At 52.8% G+C, this 17,794-nt stretch overlaps 1 protein-coding gene across 2 annotated transcripts in view; it reads left to right on the top strand.

Moving 5' to 3' along the window:
* Positions 1-13,289, top strand: part of XXYLT1 (xyloside xylosyltransferase 1) — a 191,542-nt gene extending 178,253 nt beyond the window's left edge. For both annotated transcript variants that reach the window (XM_074404761.1, XM_003927163.4), the window contains exon 4: positions 11,747-13,289. In XM_074404761.1, coding sequence (XP_074260862.1) covers positions 11,747-12,143 — 397 coding nt within the window. In that variant the 3' untranslated portion in view covers positions 12,144-13,289. The remainder of the gene's footprint in view (positions 1-11,746) is intronic.
* Positions 13,290-17,794: the final 4,505 nt, after the last annotated feature.

Raw genomic sequence — 17,794 nt, 5'->3', positions numbered from 1 at the left:
GAGAGCTTGTCAGAAGTGCAGTGGCTGAAAGGATCCCAGGTGAGCATCTGAGAAGGGCTGCCCACCCCGCTATGACAGGCTCCTGCAGGTGGGGCCTGGGCCTGGCCCGTCGCTCTGTCACCGTGCCAGTGGCATTTTTGCCTTGGCCAAGATCCATGCCACAGATGTGTAGGACAGCGAGCAGGGACAGCCAATGGTGGGGGTCATCTTAGGCGGAATAGAATGGGAGGGCGCTCTACTTTTTCTGATCTTGAGAAGGAACACAGTTTGCAGCCGGGGGTCATACTGCCCAGAACCTTCATGACTGGGTGAGCCACATCCACGGAGTCTCCGCAACCTCTGGCTGCTGGGAACACCCCCTCCCATGAGAGTGAAGGGCGCTGGTGCGGATTGATTGAGTCTTATTGAGGACACAAGGTTAAATTCCACACATACCCTCCCTACTGCCTTTACCACATGCCTGCATTCTGCTTACTGTCCTGGAAAACACCCCGCCACGTGTCCTGGCACTCTCTCCTGTGACTTCCAGCGCCATGAGGCTGTCGGGGGCGTTGAGCCGATTCTGAAAGTGACTGTGGCTTTGTCTTCACCCTGATAATCCCCCTACCCTCTGCTCCCTTAAATTCAGGGAAAGAGCAAGGTTGTGGAGCTGAGCTGGGCCAGGTGCTTGTGGGACCTCACTAGCTTTGGCTGCCAGCTCTGTGGTCTCTTGGTTGGGTCCTGAGGCTCCCACTAGAATTGAGCTGCTCTCTGTGACAGGTACTGGGGCTTAAACAGCTGCTGCTTGTACAAGCCTCTGTACTGGAGGCTGGGTGCCTTCCAGGGCCAGTGCTAGGAAGGACATTGTCCAGAGGGCTGTGAGCATCCCTGGGTCAGGTCACCATCTGGGCCTCTTCATTCCTAGTCTTTGTCACACTGAGCACCTTGTCACATATGTGGATTCCTGAGCTTGGGGAGCCAACTTTTCTGTCTCGCCTTCTCTGTCTTCACTTCCCTCTAGCGAACTGGGCCCAAGGCACATTCTCCTCCTGCTCATGCCTTTCTGAACGATTGTTCCACTGCCTTCATTCAACATTCTCCTCTTAAATTCCTGCCATCTAGCTTTAGAATCTCTTACGCCTGGGCTGGGCGCAGTGGCTCATGCCTGTAATTCCAGCACTTTGGGAGGCCGAGGTGGGCGGATCACGAGGTAAGAAGTTTGAGACCAGCCTGGCCAATATGGTGAAACCCCATCTCTACTAAAGATAGAAAAAAATTAGCTGGGCGTGGTGGTACGCACCTGTAATCCCAGCTACTAGGGAGACTGAGGCAGGAGAATCAGTTGAACCCAGGAGGCGGAGCTTGCATATCCCCTTATCAGCCAGAGTCACCTGACTCCACTCACACCCTCCTTCACCCTTTATTCTCCTGTTATTCATTCCTGATTGTATTACGCAGAGCCCCTTGGAAACTAATTCTTTCTCAAACCCTTCTTGCACCCAGCCCCTCATCCTCTGTAGATGACGTCACGTGTTCCTTCCCTGACCCTCTCAGGGCTCTGTCCCTCTCTGCTCCCAGCTGCATCCTGGGGTTCCCTCTTCCTGGACAGCTCTTCTGCCTGGCAGCTCTCCCCTTCCTGACCTTGGGCAGGCGTTTTAGAGCTCCCTGCCCCAGGTTCCTCATCATAATCTGGAAATCATAGCACTTACCACGTTTGCTTATTACAAACATTATATTGAATACATTTAAGGACTTAAAACAGGGCCTGGCACATAGTAAGTCCTCACTAAATATTAGCCATTATCATGATTGTCATTCCTCAAAGAAACCAGCCTGCTGTTCCCCCTGTATTTCTTCTCTTCAGTCTGCCTTTCTCTGGTGTATGCGTTCCTTTCCCTTGGCACACAGAATACTCAGCTCTCCCTCTGTGTAAAATATCCTTCGCTCTGCCCTCTCTTTGCCTTGAAGTCCATCTGCCTCCCTGGCATCCGTTCTCTCCTGTTCACATGCTCCCCAGTGCCAAGGGTCCGGCTTCTCCGTCTCCGTCCCTCTCCTTCTCCAAGGTCACCCGTCGCCTCTTGCAGAACCTCTAAGTCCTTGCCCTCTACAGCTTTCCACGCTGCTGTATTCTCACGTGCAGTGAGGTGCTGGGGACAAGTCATATTGAGTAGGGACCCAGGAGACGCAAGTTGAGGCTGCCAAACTGGGGCTGAGGGTCACAGCTTCCCAAGGCTCTGATGAGCCGGTTCTATGCAGGATAGACAGGATGTTGCCACCAGGGAGGGATCTCAGCTCCCATCGCCAGAGCAGAATGCCTCTGGTGGCACGGTTCATGGAGAGCTGAACGGGTGGCTTAGGTGGGGCTTGAGGACACTGTGGTCAAGGTGAAGGGAAGAGCCATCAGCATTTGGAATTCTTGAGGGTGTCCCCAGGGATGGAGCAGAGAGGAAGCGGATTCAGGTGGCGAGCAAGGAGGTGCCAGCCTGACAGTGCAGGGCTGCAGTGGAAGGTGGGGAGGATAGCTCTGGAAGTGTGGGGGGCAGTGTGCGGCCCTGGGGACTGGGGAGAGTGGCAGTAGGTTTCATCTCTACTTTATGGAGGGATATTGAGGTACTGTCTGGGTGTCATTCTGTCCAGATCCAAGTGTTTGAGTAAGAGGCAGAGGATGGGCAGTTGATACCAGTAGTTGGCTTTGAGGATATTGCTGGGGAGAGAAGGCCCAGGGAAGGACCAGCTTGGATGGGGATGAGGAAGAGGGGAAGGTAGGCAGGAGGGAACTTGGTGGGGCACCTGTGTCAGAGGGCTAGGGGATGAGAAGCTGGAGGAGGCACAGTGGGCCTGCAGAACTTGCTGGAAGGCCCGTGCGGCTGAGTGGCCCTGCAGGAGAGCTGCAGAGATCACACACAGAAAAGGCCCCCAAGGCCTGAGTCGGTAGCGGCCTCTCAGCTGTCAGTGTCGGGGACAGGTGGCCAGGGTCCTCCAAAGCCCTGCGTCTTCCTGGCTCCTCTTCTTCCACCCCTAAATGTCAGAACTCTGCAGAATTCGGTACCACCTGCTTTGTGCTTTCTGCTTATGGCCTGTTCATCCAGCCACCCACCAGGCGTCTTTCTCCACATCATTGCTCTCTGGGTGCCTGTTCAGGAGTCAGTGTGACGTTTTCTTTCCTCCTCCCACACCCACTCCTCCCAGCCTTGCCACTGCTGTTCTTGTTTCTACCCTCTGAGTAGGGATCCAGGCTTAAAGCCCCTCCAATACCTCTTCCCCATTGTCTCTGTCCCCTGCCCCTCCCAGGGCCTAGTGCCCCTCATCCTCCGTAGATGATGTCACGTGTTCCTTCCCTGACCCCCTCAGAGCTGCTGCTGCACTCCCTCTGTCCCTCTCTGCTCCCAGCTGCATCCTGGGGTTCTCTCTTCCTGGACAGCTCTTCTGCCTGGCAACTCTCCCCTTCCTGACCTTGGGCAGGCATTTTAGAGCTCTCTGCCCCAGGTTCCTCATCTATAACCTGGAAATCATAGCACCTACCTAGTTTGTGGGATTGAGTGAGGGGAGTTCCCCAGTCCCCACCCGTCTGTTTTTTACAGCTCCAGGGCTGCAGGTGTTGGGGAAAGGCCACGTGACTCAGATGCCCAGGCAGGCTGGGCACGGGGAAAGGAGGGCCAGGAGGAGCCTTAGAGAAGGGCACGACACATCCTGAGGGTACGGGCCAGCAACCTCGGGGTCCTGGCGGTGCTGTGCCATGTGGAGGCCTCAGGCCCACCAGCTGCCCTTCTGCAGGGCTCTGGAGGAAAGGAGGCTTGCAGGTGGCTGAAGGGCCACCCTGCACCAGGTCAGAGGCCTTGCAGTCAGGGCTGTTCACCCACTACGATTCCAGCCCCAGGCCAGGCTTTGCAGAGCCTCACAGAGATAAGCTGGTCATAGCTGGTGCAGCTTTGGGAATGAGACAGACACTATGGGTCACCTGTATTGTTCCAGACTTCAGGAGGCTGGCTGGGTGGATGAGGGCTGATCTCTGAGGAGCCGCCACACCCTAAGCCTGGGCAGGGAGGAGCGTTTGCAGCATCAGCCCTGCAGAAGCTGAGCACCCGCAGGGAGAGTCAGGGCTGCTCTTCAGGGCACACTGCTGGGCACGGTCAGTGCACTGATCTGTGTGAAGTCCCATCCCAGCTCAGTGGGCGGGGAGCAGGGGGGATCCTCCCCATCCCATCCGTGTTATTGCAGCACTGCCTCTGGTTCTAGATTGCAGATGCTCTCTCTTCACCTTGTGACTGCCACTGTTGGCAAATTCACGTGGAGGATCTTCTCTTCCCCTTAGCCCAGTTTCTGGAGGGCAGGGAGGTTCTACTCGCTTCTCTGCCTGTTGGGTCCACTGGGTGCTCCTCTAAACATTTGGGTAATGGCTGATTGCTTTCTCAGCTCACTCTGTTCTCGGCTGTCCCTGTGTGTTCCAGTAAGAGCAGGAGATATTGCAGGGTGGGCTTTCGGACATCTCTCTGCCGGGGTCCCCATGCCACTCCTCACACCATCTCTTATCCCTCTGCTGCTTTTCCCTTCCCCAGCCACTGACACCAGCCTCTTCCTGGACAGCAGCTGCTCCGCCCATTGTGGGTCATTCTCTCTCCACCTTCTGGAAGCAGCAGGGGCTGGGGGTTTTGCTGAGGGCAGTTCTGGGCCCCACAGGTGTCCTCTGAGTCCCTGGACGGTGAGAACAAGGTACAAGTAAGCTGTGGTGTTTTTCTCCATCTCCATTGCTGGAGAGTTCTGTAGGTTGAAGTGTGTCTCCCAGAATTCCTCTGCTGAAGTCCTAGCCCCCCGTACTTTTGAGTGTCACCTTTTCTGGGAATGGGGTTGTTGAAGATGTAATGAGTTGAGATGAGGTTATGCCAGGGTAGGGCAGACCCTGATCTTTATGACTGGCGTCTTGATAGAAGGGGGAAATGTGGACACGCAGGCATGTGTACACGGGGAAAATGCCATGTGAACATGAAGACAGAGAGCGGGGTGATGCCTCTCTGAGGATCCCAGGTCACCAGCAAGCCACCAGGAGCGAGGGGAGCGCCTGGAACAGACCCTCCCACCCAGCCCAGATGGAGCCAGCTGCCAGCACCATGATCTTGGACTTCCAGCCTGTACAACCAACAGACAGTACCTTTCTGCTGTTGAAGCCACCCCGTAGGTGGGACGTTGTTATGGCGGTCCTAGCAAACTAACAGAGCTCAGTGGTCTTGTACATGACAATGGGCCCACTGTGCAGGTGGCACAGGGACAGCTCTCCAGCACGCCTGGCTTGTCTGCTAGCCAACCCAGTGCCCTGTCATGACTGTCCCTCCTCCAGCTGAAAGCCCCAGCGTGGCATAATTCAAAACAACACAGGCTCTGGGAATGTGCGCATGCCTGCGCCGCAACCCCGTACGGCTTCTTCCTCTCCCGGAGCGGGTGGCTGTGGGTGGGCGGTAGTGCTGTCCTGATTAAAGCTGTGCACATCCGCTCAGCAGATGCCACCTCCTTTCTCACTTTCCTGAGTCCCTAGACCTTCCCCCAGGCCATTCTCCTTCCCTGAACCCTCATTCTCTCAGGCTGTGCAGAGACGCCAGCCATTGCAAACGAGGGGCACCGGCAGTCTCCAGCGAGCAGGGAGAGGCTCCAGGAGGCGGAGGTCTTGCTGCTGGTTCTTTCTGGAGGGGAGGGGCTGGAGGGGAAGCCACCAGCCGTGTGCCTCCTCATAGGGTCTCTGTGGGTCTCAGTGCCCCAGCATTCCTCTCCTCTCCTGCCAGGCAGCCTGGTTTCAGCACTTAGGACTGATCCCAGTGCCCTCTCAGCCCGTGAAGCAGTGTCCCTGCCTCGCCCCCTGCTTGCTCTTTCTAAGTTCTGGGGATGCTGTGGTTTGGAAACTCAGTTTCTGGACCTCAAAGAGGGCTGGGGTTTGAAGACAAGCACTTGTTTCTTACGAGGTCCCACAGACACGGGTGAGCACGTGCCTGTCACCTGCTTAATGTCCCTTCTGTTGTCCCAGACAAGGCCTGTCACGTGCTAGTGCAGTGAGCTTGGAGGAGGTGGGCCCTGGCAGGCTGGCTGACCTCACCGCAGGGCTTGTTTTGGGCAGGTAGGAGGCAGCAGTTCCCTTTTCTGGGCAGAGGCCTTTGCGGAAAAGCACACATGATTTTCCTGGAAATGTGGGGGTTGCCCTTTCAGCAGTGTGACTCTGGGCAGGGCAGTTTTTGAGCCTCAGCTTGCTCATCTGCACAATGGGTACATGAACCAGGAGTCCCTAAGAGTCTTCAGGGACCGTGGCCCTATGAGGAGCCCCTCTTGGTCCTACTGCAAATAGCCTGTGTGACGTCAAGAACACTTGAGTTTCACTCTTGTTGCCCGAGCTGGAGTGCAATGGGGCGATCTTGACTCACTGTAACCTCCGCCTCCCAGGTTCAAGCAAATCTCCTCTCTCAGTCTCCCGAGTAGATGGGATTATAGGCTTGTGCCACGATGCCCAGCTAATTTTTGTATTTTAGTAGAGACGGTGTTTCGCCATGTTGGCTGAGCTGGTCTCAAACTCCTGACCTCAGGTGATCCACCCATCTCGGCCTCCCAAAGTGCTGAGATTACAGGCATGAGCCACCAAACCCAGCCTAGGAACACTTCTTATCCTCTCTGTCCAGTAGAGCTGGAGACCTAAGCCCGCTTTAGGTCTTGTTATCAAGAGATCCTAATAAGGGTCAGCTGTGGGCTAAAAGTAGGGAATGCCCTGGGGGCACAGGCACTGTAGAACTCTGTGGTGGCCCTACAACCCCGGGAATGCCCACATCTTCTCCAGTTTGATCGAAGAGGGCAGGGGTTCCCCTAAAGGACTGAAGAGCTCGAGTCTGCCCCCACAGAACTTCAGCCTCAGCTCCAGGTAGGACCGAGATGCAGTGTCATTGGTCTGAAATTAGCCGGCATCACCCAGCCAGGGCGCAGGGTGTTTAGAGAGCCTCTGGGCCTGGCAGGACTTGAAATGTCCCTGGGTCACCCCAGACGACCTGGCTGGTGTGGATGAAGCGCTGGGCAGCTGCCGAGTGTTGCTCTTCCCTCCTGGCCTCTTATCTCGGGTGACTGGAAAACAAGGTCCCTTCCAAGTCAATCGAGAGCTCATTGGGCCTGGCGCACATGCATGGGTATAAGGGAAATGGCGTTTCCCGGTTCCGGGCTTCGCTGACGACACAGCCTCAGGGCCGGCTGCTTCCTCTGGGAGGAGGCCCAGGTGCTGGCCCTTCAGTGACTGCTCTCAAGCCTGAAGGACACTCCAGAGGTGTGCCACGTGAGACCACGTGCTGAATCTCAGACCTCAAATGGAGCCTTCTCTGCCTGAGAGCCTACAGCTTGCACTCCGCCTGAGTCAGCACAGGCTTCTAGAACCTTCCTGCAGAGTCTGGTGGAGCCAGCACGGCTCAGCATGTTCCTGTCCTCGCTTCCTGCCTCTTGGAGGAGATGGTGGAAAACTCAGCCTGAGGAGCTGAGAAAGGGGTAGGAGAAAAAAAAATCACGAAGAGCCGGAGGCAAAAGGGCCTGGGGTTTGGAGTAGCGGGAAGAGGAGGAGGGAGGCTTGATGGCCACGTGTGTGGGGAGGATGAGCTTTAGGTTCTCCTGCCAAGGTCTCTTGAAAGTCCCTAGCAGGCCGGGCGCGGTGGCTCAAGCCTGTAATCCCAGCACTTTGGGAGGCCGAGGCGGGTGGATCGCGAGGTCAAGAGATCGAGACTATCCCGGTCAACATGGTGAAACCCCGTCTCTACTAAAAATACAAAAAATTAGCTGGGCATGGTGGCGCCTGCCTGTAATTCCAGCTACTCAGGAGGCTGAGGCAGGAGAATTGCCTGAACCCAGGAGGCGGAGGTTGCAGTGAGCCGAGATCGCGCCATTGCACTCCAGCCTGGGTAGGAAGAGCGAAACTCCGTCTCAAAAAAAAAAAAAAAGAAAGTCCCTAGCAGAGCGGCCTTGGTTGTGATCATCAGGGAAAGATTCGAAGCGAGGAAGGAACTTTGCTTTTCCAAATTACTTCAGATACTCTTCTCCATCAAGGTGGGCTTTAGTCCTGAAAATGAGTTCACTGGCTTGTAATATTCTTTTTTATGATTCTTAAGTTATATTCAATATTAAAAATTTAGAAAATTACATTTACCCCAGGAAGAATGTTCTTAAAAGTTCTTAATTTTTATGTTCCCAATGGGCCTCCTTGACTTTGAGAAAGAACCAGTGTTTACCTTGGACTGTCTGCATGGGGGCTTGTTTTGCAGTTGGGATAAAAGACTTACCCCCTCTACCACAGGTCTCTGGGTGACTATGGAAGATGGGACAAGACTCTCCACAGGCCAGGCAGTCAGACAATTAGACCAACCCAGACAATCAGAGTAAAGTGGCTGGTTGTGGGCATGGGAGGTTAGTCAGAGAAACTTCTGGATGCTCCAGGACTCAGACCCAAATAGCTGCATTTATACAGAGGTTTCCTGCAGCCTCTGCACATGCCACTGGTGGTGCCCCTGAGTATATGTCATCAGCACCAGGCCCCTGTGAAGAAGGGGCAGGGGTCTGGGACACTCACTGCCCTGCCTGGAAGAGGCCTCAGGTTTGACCCCCAAATTACCAACGTTCCAGCAGCGGCAGCATGACTCAATCACCCTGTCCCCCGTGCTCTGGTTTTGGCATATGCCACCCATATTCAGAAATAAGATTGAAATCCAAGTGCAGCTCCGTGGAACCCTAGCCCATGGAATCTGAGGCAGTCAGATAAAAGGGACCTCAGAGATCAGAAGTCCCACCTGTGACAAACTGAGGCTCTCTGTTCCCTTTCTGTGAAAATGCAGGCAACGATGCCCTGGGCTGCCAGGGAGAGGGAGCCGAGGTGGAGAGTGTCAGAGGGCTCTGTGACCCCCACTGTGCTGCTGCATTGAGGGCCTGGCGACTCTACCTGTTCAGGCCATTTGACTGTGGGATCGAAGTTCCTTGTCTGAGCTCTGGTACTCCCCACACCCCGGATCACTCCTACCCCAAGGCTGATGCGATTCCACTACGAGAACCAGCAGACACAGAGGCCAGAGAAGCATGCCATTTTCCTAGGTGACTGCTCTGGTTTTCTGGGTTCGTTTTGGGATAGCGGGGACGCCTTGAACAAGGGCCCCCTGACATCATTTTGTGTTGAGATGGTCATTGTTCCTCTTGAGGCTGTGTTTCTGCTCCAGCAGACACGCTGGGCCGCTTCCATGCCCCACTTTCTGCCCCTCCTTTGCTTCTCAGGCTGACACCCAGACCAGTCCTTCCTGGCTCTTTATGATCAAATATTGCTTCATCTTGATGGAGCAGTGGTGCTGGGCATTGTCCCCAAAGAGCCACTTGTGCCATGGCCTTCTCCTGGAGGCGTATTCCTTCCTCTTCCCTCTGCCTCTGGTCCCCATATCCTGTGCTCGGCAAGCTCAGTGCTGGGTCACTGTTTGCTGATCCTTGCTGCAGGCGTGGAAGATTTGGGAGCCTTTCTGCTGAGGTTGGTAAGGATACCCACGGCTGTGGGCAGCCTCTTTGCTCCCCAATTTGCTAGAGAATAGAGGCTGTTGAAGACATCTGAGCATCCTCTCCATGGTTCCTGCTCCTCACTCAACCCCACAGTAGCTCTGGCAGGGAGGTGGGTGGCTCAGTGAAAGGGCAGGTGCAGCAGCAGCAGCGTTGTGTCGTGTCCTGCCCTTGCTTCCACCCACTGTTGACAGCTACACAGTCCGCCCCGTACCGGCCTTTCCATCGTTCCTTGTCAGCCCTGTGATCTTTCCTGTGGTCCTGCTGTGAGGTGCTGTGGACACAGGAGACTGCGTGGGTCGCACAAGCATCCGGGCGAGTCCCCTCCCTCCTGGGTCCTCTGGGGAGCAATATGGACGCGTGGGCTCCATGGAGCATGAGGTGGTCCAGTACCTCGGCTGGCATGGGTTCTGCCTGCCTGCCACTTGTGTCCTCCCTCCTTTTGGGTCTCTGCTGCACCTTGGTAAACGCTTCCATTCCCACCCCTTGAAGGGTAAATCGAGCTCCTTGGTGGTAAAGTACCCGCTGTCCCTTGTCAGAGGGTCCCTCCTCTATGACGTCGTGGTGTCCTGGTCTGCCTGGTGGAATTTTAGCTGGTTTATAACCTGGTCCTGAAATGAACCACTTGGAAGAAGCTGGGTAAAATGAACACACAGCTGCCACTCTGCGTCCCCACCCTGTGTGGCCCCATCACCGCAGGCTTTTGTGGCAAGATGACAGCATCTCGGTTTGCGTGAGAAGCTTATTTTTGCCAAGGCTGTTATCACCAGGCAGGGACCAGAGCTTGGTTTCACTCACAGACCAGTCACAGCAAAAGACAGACTGAACCTGTGAATTCCCCCTGTAAGAATGTCTAAGGGAATGCGTCCCCTCAGCGGGATCAAACTCTCGGTGGCACCCTTTGTGATACGTGAGACCTTGAGGAAGGTTTCTTCGTTCCCAGATGCAGAGCAATGACCTGGTGCTGGGCAGTGGTCCCTGAGAGCCACTCTGGGCAGGCTCCTCGTTTTATTCCCCCTCTGCTTTCTGCTTCACCACCCCGATCCTATCCTGGGATTGGGTGGGGAATTCTCTCTGCATGGGACCAGCGGGGTAGCATCTCCAGGCTGGGAAGCCAAGTTGGTTCTGCCATGATGTGTCCCCCACTCTAAGGACCCACTCCTACGCCTGTTCCTGCCACAATGGGCCTCCCGATGTTCCTCCTTCCTCCAGGTCACAGGCACGGTCGCTGCAGCCTCCTCTCTGTGGGTGAGGGCTTGGGCGCCTGTCCCCTCCGCCGGCACACCCCTTGCAGCACACGCAGGCTTTGATATTTTGGAGGCTGGAGGACAGAGGGCGGTGCCCTAACCCTGGCTCTCACAGGGAAGTGTCTAGGCCTTTCTTCTCTCCTCCAGATGGAAGCATTTGGGTGGAGGACCTAGAAGAGGCTAACAGTTCATGAACTGTGAACCTAGATTGGTTTCTAAATCTGCTGAGAGAAAAATTGAAATTAAAGTGACATTCCTTCTAAAACAGCCATCATCCTACTTGGCTCTTCTGCAGCTGGCTGTCACCCTAACCCTCGGTGTGCCCTGAGCTGTCGCAGGCCCCCGGCCCCGACCCCGCCTTTCTGAAGTGCTGGGCTTGGGGCTCAATGAATGAGCCTTGTTCTAAAGCAGAAAACAGTTTTGTTCCAGGCTGGGTTCAGCTTCCTGTGTCTTGACTTGGTCTCTAGGCAGGATTTCGTCCCCTGCTTCTCTCTCCCTTCTCCTTTTCGAGATCACAGATGAAGACAAGAGGGTGGTAGGTTCTCCCTGGGTTGCTGCTATCTTAAGAATGTGGACTTTGGAGCCAGACTGTCTGGGTGTAGTCCCTGCTTCTGCTGCTTACTCAGTGTGTGACTTTGGGCAAACACCTTGACCTCTCTGAGCATCGGTCTTCTTGGCTGTGAAATGATGTATCATCTCAGAGCACCCATGCCTTGGGGTTGTGTGGGGAGTAAGTAGGCCGGTCTAGCGTGGCGCCTGGGACATCATCAGTCAATTCCAAAGTTGGCTGTGATGAGGATGTAGCAGAAGATGCTAGAAAGAATCTGGGGCTTGGGGTCCAGGGCCCCAGGTTCAGGTCCCAGCTCTGCCACTTGCTGGCAGTCTGATGTGGATTCTACACGTCACAGTGTTTGCATGCGGGCTTGCTGTGAACACCTGCCGGTTGGTTCACCCCCGCACAGCAGGCTGACTGTTTTCTCTCTCCACAGGCACACGTTCTGGCAGTTCCGCCATGAGAACCCCCAGACCAGGGTTGGGGGCCCGCCCCCCGAGGGGCTGCCGGGCTTCAACAGCGGGGTGATGCTGCTGAACCTGGAGGCCATGCGCCAGTCCCTGCTCTACAGCCGCCTGCTGGAGCCTGCGCGGGTGCAGCAGCTGGCCGACAAGTACCACTTCCGCGGCCACCTCGGGGACCAGGACTTCTTCACCATGATCGGCATGGAGCACCCCAAGCTGTTCCATGTGCTGGACTGTACCTGGAACCGGCAGCTGTGTACCTGGTGGAGGGACCATGGCTACAGTGACGTCTTCGAGGCCTATTTCCGGTGTGAAGGCCACGTCAAGATCTACCATGGGAACTGCAACACCCCCATCCCGGAGGACTAGGTGCACCCCCTGCTCTGCCCTCGGGGCCTCCCGATCTGGGGGAAGGACGGGGCTCCTTGGGCCAGACCCGTGGGCAGTGTCTGACCCGCTAGAGAGACGCTCCAGGACGTCCTGAGATCAAGGTGCTGAACCCTCCTGCTGGGTGGGTCACTGTGCTGAGGCCACCCGCTGAGGACTGGCCTGTGCGCTGCTGGTGCTGGAGACCTTATTCCTCCAGGGAGCAGGTGACATGAAGGACAAATGCATGGGCATCTTCCATTGGGCCAGGAAGCAAGCAGCCGAAGAGAAGGAAGGGGAGGAAAGGCTGCCCCTTGCTGTCTGCCTCTGAAGAATGGAACTCCTTTAAGACCCGACCTTTCTTGGACTTATAACTTTATGTTGACAGGCTTCCATTGTTTGAGAAAGTACAAACGATACTGCTTTAGCACCCATCGAGCCCCAGAGGGGTAAGGTAAGCCAAGGTTTTAACGACCAGCCCAGTATTTAAGCGTCCAAACAATGCCGGCCCATCACACATTCACCCTGGAAGGCTGTGCGCGTATTCTCCTGACGCTCACGTCACTTGGCATAGGTTTTGAGATCACCTCTTTAGGGAAGGACTTCAGGACCAACCGGGGCCTGCATAAGAAAACTTACCTCATTATTAGAGCACTCACAGCTTTTATCTCCCGGCTACATCCCAGAACCCCATTATCCTTTATTCAACCAGCTCCAGGTGAGACTATCTGAAAGCAACCCGTCATCAAAGAACAGAGATTGGCCACCACAAGGACATGCAGGAGAATCATCTGGACTGGGAAGACTCATTCCAAAAAAGAGCCCAGGCCACGCACAGGGGTCACACCTGTAATCCCAACACTTTGGGAGATCGAGGTAGGAGGATTGCTTGAGCCCAGGAAGTCGAGATCAGCCTGGGAAATACTGTGAGACCCTCACTGCTACAAACAAAAATTAAAAATCAGCCAGGTGTGGCGGCTTGTGCCTGTAGTCCCGACTTCTTGGAAGGCTGAAGTGGGAGGATGGCTCGAGCCCAAGAGGTCACCTCAGTGAGCTGTGATCAACACCACTGCACTCCAGCCTGGACAACAGACCCTCAGCTCAAAACAAAAACAAAAACAAAAACGAAAAACAACCAGAAACCAAAAAGGAGCCCAGCCGTTCAGTTCACAGGTTTGACCATGTGGGCTTAGAAGAGATGTCACTCATGGGCTAGTAAGCATTCTAGTTTATTTGTTTAAAAAAATCCCTTCTTACTGTACCACATTAGACCACAGACCTCGGTAGAAATTAAAGTGTCGTTTCTTTTGATGGGTCCTCCTGTAAGTAATCTGTAAACACGAAAGCCCTAGTGGTCCATTTTGTATCATCTAGCTGAGGTCCTTGGAGAAATGCTGTGGGATTTTCATCTTATTTTGTTTCAATTTCATTTACCTTTTTATATCTTTTTCCCATGAGTGAGAATAGCTAATAAATAATTTTTGAGAACACAATGATTCATGTTGTTTGTTCTCTGGTCAGTTTCCAGCTACATGAAGGCTCTGAATCAAGTGTGTAATCAATGCCATTTAACTCCCTATCCCCACCTCCTGTGATGAAGGTAAGGGCTTACAGGAGGTCTCCAAGGATCAAGGAGAGGGCATTTCCAAGAGGGCATCAGGGAAGGTAGTATTGGCATGCTTGGGTCAAAGCAAAGAATCATTTTGTTCTGGGTATTGGCAGGTCCATCTGCACCTGGGAGCAAAATCAACACCATTTCTTCTCATCCCTCTTACCCTAGACTGTCCGGTTACATCATGCCTGAAGAGGTGGAGCACACTTCTCTCCTAACCCTCTGCAATCACAGAATTCGTCAGTTCTCTTACTTGATTTCCTATTTGTGGCGAACAATTATTGAATGCCTGCTGTGTGCCAGCCATTATATTGGGGGATTTATTACACTATTGATAATATGAAAACTTCATGAAAGTCATCCTATTTCTAAAGTCGATTGTAAGAAAATATGAGAGACATGGACAGAGTCATAGGTTTGTCAGAGCATTTTTTATAGTAGAAAAAAACTGGAAGCAACTTAAAATGTAGAAGAGAGGCTGGGCATGGTGGCTCATGCGTGTAATCCCAGCACTTTGGGAGGCTGAGGCCGGCAGATCTCTCAAGCTCAGGAGTTCAAGACCAGCCTGGGCAACATGGCAAAACCCCGTCTCTACAAAAATACAAAAATTAGCCGGGCGTGGTGGTGCACAACTGTAGTCCCAGCTACTCAGGAGGCTGAGCTGGGAGGATCACTTGAACCCAGGAGGCAGAGGCTGCAGTGAGCTGAGACTGCGCCACAACATTCCAACCTGGGCAACAGAGCAAGACTCTGTCTTAAAAAAAAAAAAAAAGTGGCCAGGCACCATGGCTCACACCTGTAATCCCAGCACTTTGGGAGGCTGAGGCGGGTGGATCACATGAGGTCAGGAGTTTGAGACCAGCATGGCCAACATGATGAAACCCCATCTGTACTAAAAATACAAAAAATAGCTGGGCATGATGGTGGACACCTGTAATCGCAGCTACTACGGAGGCTGAGGCAGGAGAGTTGCTTGAACCCAGGAGGTAGAGGTTGAGTGAGATGAGACCACGCCATTGCACTCCAGCCTGGGCAACAAGAATGAAACTCCATCTCCAAAAAAAAAAAAAGTGGAATAGGTGAGTAGATGAATAATACATGCTTCATTCACATAATACTTTAGGCATTATATGAAGAATAATGTAAAAAAAAAATGTAATGCCTCAGAAAATGCTTATAATGTGTTACTAAGTAAAGAATGCAAAATCTAAGAGTATATGATTCCCACGATCCTAATTTTATGTTTAAATTACATATATAAATGTGTATATATATCAGTGTACACACACATATATGTATTTATAGATGTATACCTACACGCATGTATGTATAAAAAAAGAATCTATATTCCAAATTCTAAAAACATAGGTATATCAAACACCACAATAAAAAAAATTATTTCAATGGGAAAAAGTGAGTTAAAGGCTAAAGAATTTTAGACTCACAATAATAAAGGTATTTTTCTGCAATAATTTTCATAATTAAAATGTTTCTATAGCTATGTATGCATTTTGTTATTGTAAGGGAAAAAAAAAAAAAACAGGCAAAAGCCAAACAACATCCTTCATTTGCTTTTGAGTTCACCTCTCAGGAGCTTCCCCTCTATCACCAGTGGCCTTGACCTTCCAACCCAACGGTGAGCAGCAGAATAGCACTCCACAGGCACCCCAGGCCACCGACAGAGCAGCCGGGGTGGCTGTGCCTCACCATTGCCATGACTGGGGTCCTGTTTCAGTCCGTGTCATGCAAGGATGGTTAGTTCCTTGTGCTGTGTTTAACTTGCTTCATGGAAACTTCCACTTTTGAGAATATGCCTGTACCTATGAGGAGAATGGAAATCTGAAAAGATAACATTTCTGGGTACTAAGATTAAGGTGCTTTTCTTCATCTATATTTCTGTATTTTCTACGTTGAATATTAATTACTTTTATAATAAGATAATAAATGCTATACATTTCTTTTTTTTTTTGAGATGGAGTGTCACTCTGTTGCCAGCCTAGAGTGCAGTGGCATGGTCTAGGCTCACTGCAACCTCCAACTCCCTGGTTCAAGTGATTCTCCTGCCTCAGCCTCCCGAGTAGGTAGGATTACAGGCACGTGCCACCACACCCAGCTAATTTTTGTATTTTTAGTAGAGATGGGGTTTTACCATGTTGGCCAGGATGATCTCAAACTCCTGACCTCATGATCTGGCCACCTCAGCCTCCCAAAGTGCTGGGAGCCACCGTGTCCAGCCAATGAATACTATATATTTTAAACCATACCCCTTCTCCCCAGTTCCAGGTGAGTGTCAGCCTGGCCATCTTACAGCTCCTGGCTGGCCAGGGCAGATGTCACCCATAAGAAAACATCGTCTAGGCTGAGTCGGCTCTGGGTCTTCAACTTTCCCTGTGGATGCTCCAGTTCTCCAAATAACAGTGATCTAATAATAGCAGCTCTAGACCCTGCTTTCATGTCTCACATACTGTCATCTTTTGTGTATACACAAAGTCCACCCTACAAATGATAATGGCCTTTGGGAAGCGTGCAGGCTTGTTGAAGAGCTTTGTGTGTGTCAAACCAAAGGGACTGCAGCCTCTCCTTCAACAGCGTTTCATCAAGTCCAGGCATGACGCATCGGTTCACGGCCCCAACCCAGAGCACACCAGGAGTTTGGAGGTTAAGGTAGTAAGTGCAGCCGTGACTTGGCAACTGCTTTGACTAGAGGCCAAACCTCTGCTAATTTTATCACTTCCTGGTTGATCTTAGTATGGGAGGCCCGGGGGCTGGGCTAAATCTGGAGGTTGGCAGGGAGCAGAATTTCCCAGCAAGCAGGTGGTGTAGTGGAGACAGCCTCACACCTGAGACGGAGGCCTGGCTTTGAGTCCACATCCTGCCCCCTACCTGGCAATCTTGGACAGACAAGGCCACCACCTTCCCCAGTTTCAGACACTGGTAAGAGCTCCTCCAAGGAGCGTGGAAGGAGGAAAAGATGTGTAAGGACTTGGTAAGGTGTGAAATGATACAGATGTAAGGGGATTATAATCATTATGACTTAGAATATTCTTTTGTTGTTATTGTTGCCCAGGCTGGAGTGCAGTGGCGTGATCTCTGCACACTGCAACCTCCACCTCCTGGGTTCAAGCATTTCTCCTGTCTCGGCCTCCCAAGTAGCTGGGACTACGGGCACATACCACCACATCCAGCTAATTTTTTGTATTTTTAATAGAGACGGAGTTTCACCATGTTCGCCAGGATGGTCTTGATCTCCTGACTTTGTGATCCACCCACCTTGGCCTCCCAAAGTGCTGGGATTACAGGCATAAGCCACCACAGCCAGCCTTAGGATATTCTTTTTAAATCATAAATTACAGTCATTTTGGAGTTCATGAAATGTGTCAGTAGCATCTCCGTAACCTGAGCAACAAGCTGCGTGTCCTGAGATGGATGAAGAGGCAGGGGCGTGGGGCAGATGCTGGGGCCTCTGACTAGAGGCCGCCTGGCATGGCCTGTGGAAGGAAGCAGGAGGCCGTGAGGCTGGATGATAGGGGAGAGGAGAGAGATGCTTAGGGCCTGTTTCATGGAAACAAGTGAGGGCTTGAAAGCACGAGGCTGAGAGCATGAGAGATAGTGACGCTTGTGCCCGGGATTGTGAATAGGACCCTCACTCTTTTTCAAGACATACAGATACAGAATGACCTTGTTAATTTCACTTTGCTGGACTCCATGTGGTTGGAGGCCACAGGAGGCTGATCCTGGGCCCGGGGGGTGGGGCTGGCATTTGAGCGGGTTGCCTCTCTAGTTGCACAAACATCCCGTGTTCCCACCACCTCCTGCATCCAACTGTACCCCTGGACTCTGCCTCCCTGGGAGGCAGGAGCTCTGGCATCTTTGGGCTTCCTGAACCCAACTCCACTGCCAGGCACAGTGTGGGCCCTTGTTAACTCTCTGCTACTTGCCTGAGAATAACTGAAAATCCTGCCCACCTCCTCAGTACAGGAGAGAAATGGAAGCAGTGGATTCAGGGAGAACAGAAGGGCAGAGTGAGTGGAGACAGGCTCAG

This window comes from Saimiri boliviensis, chromosome 8 (assembly GCF_048565385.1).
Source record: "Saimiri boliviensis isolate mSaiBol1 chromosome 8, mSaiBol1.pri, whole genome shotgun sequence".
Taxonomy (NCBI): Eukaryota; Metazoa; Chordata; class Mammalia; order Primates; family Cebidae; genus Saimiri; species Saimiri boliviensis.
Note: the sequence above shows the minus strand (reverse complement) of the source record. Positions and strands in the feature narration are given on the sequence as shown.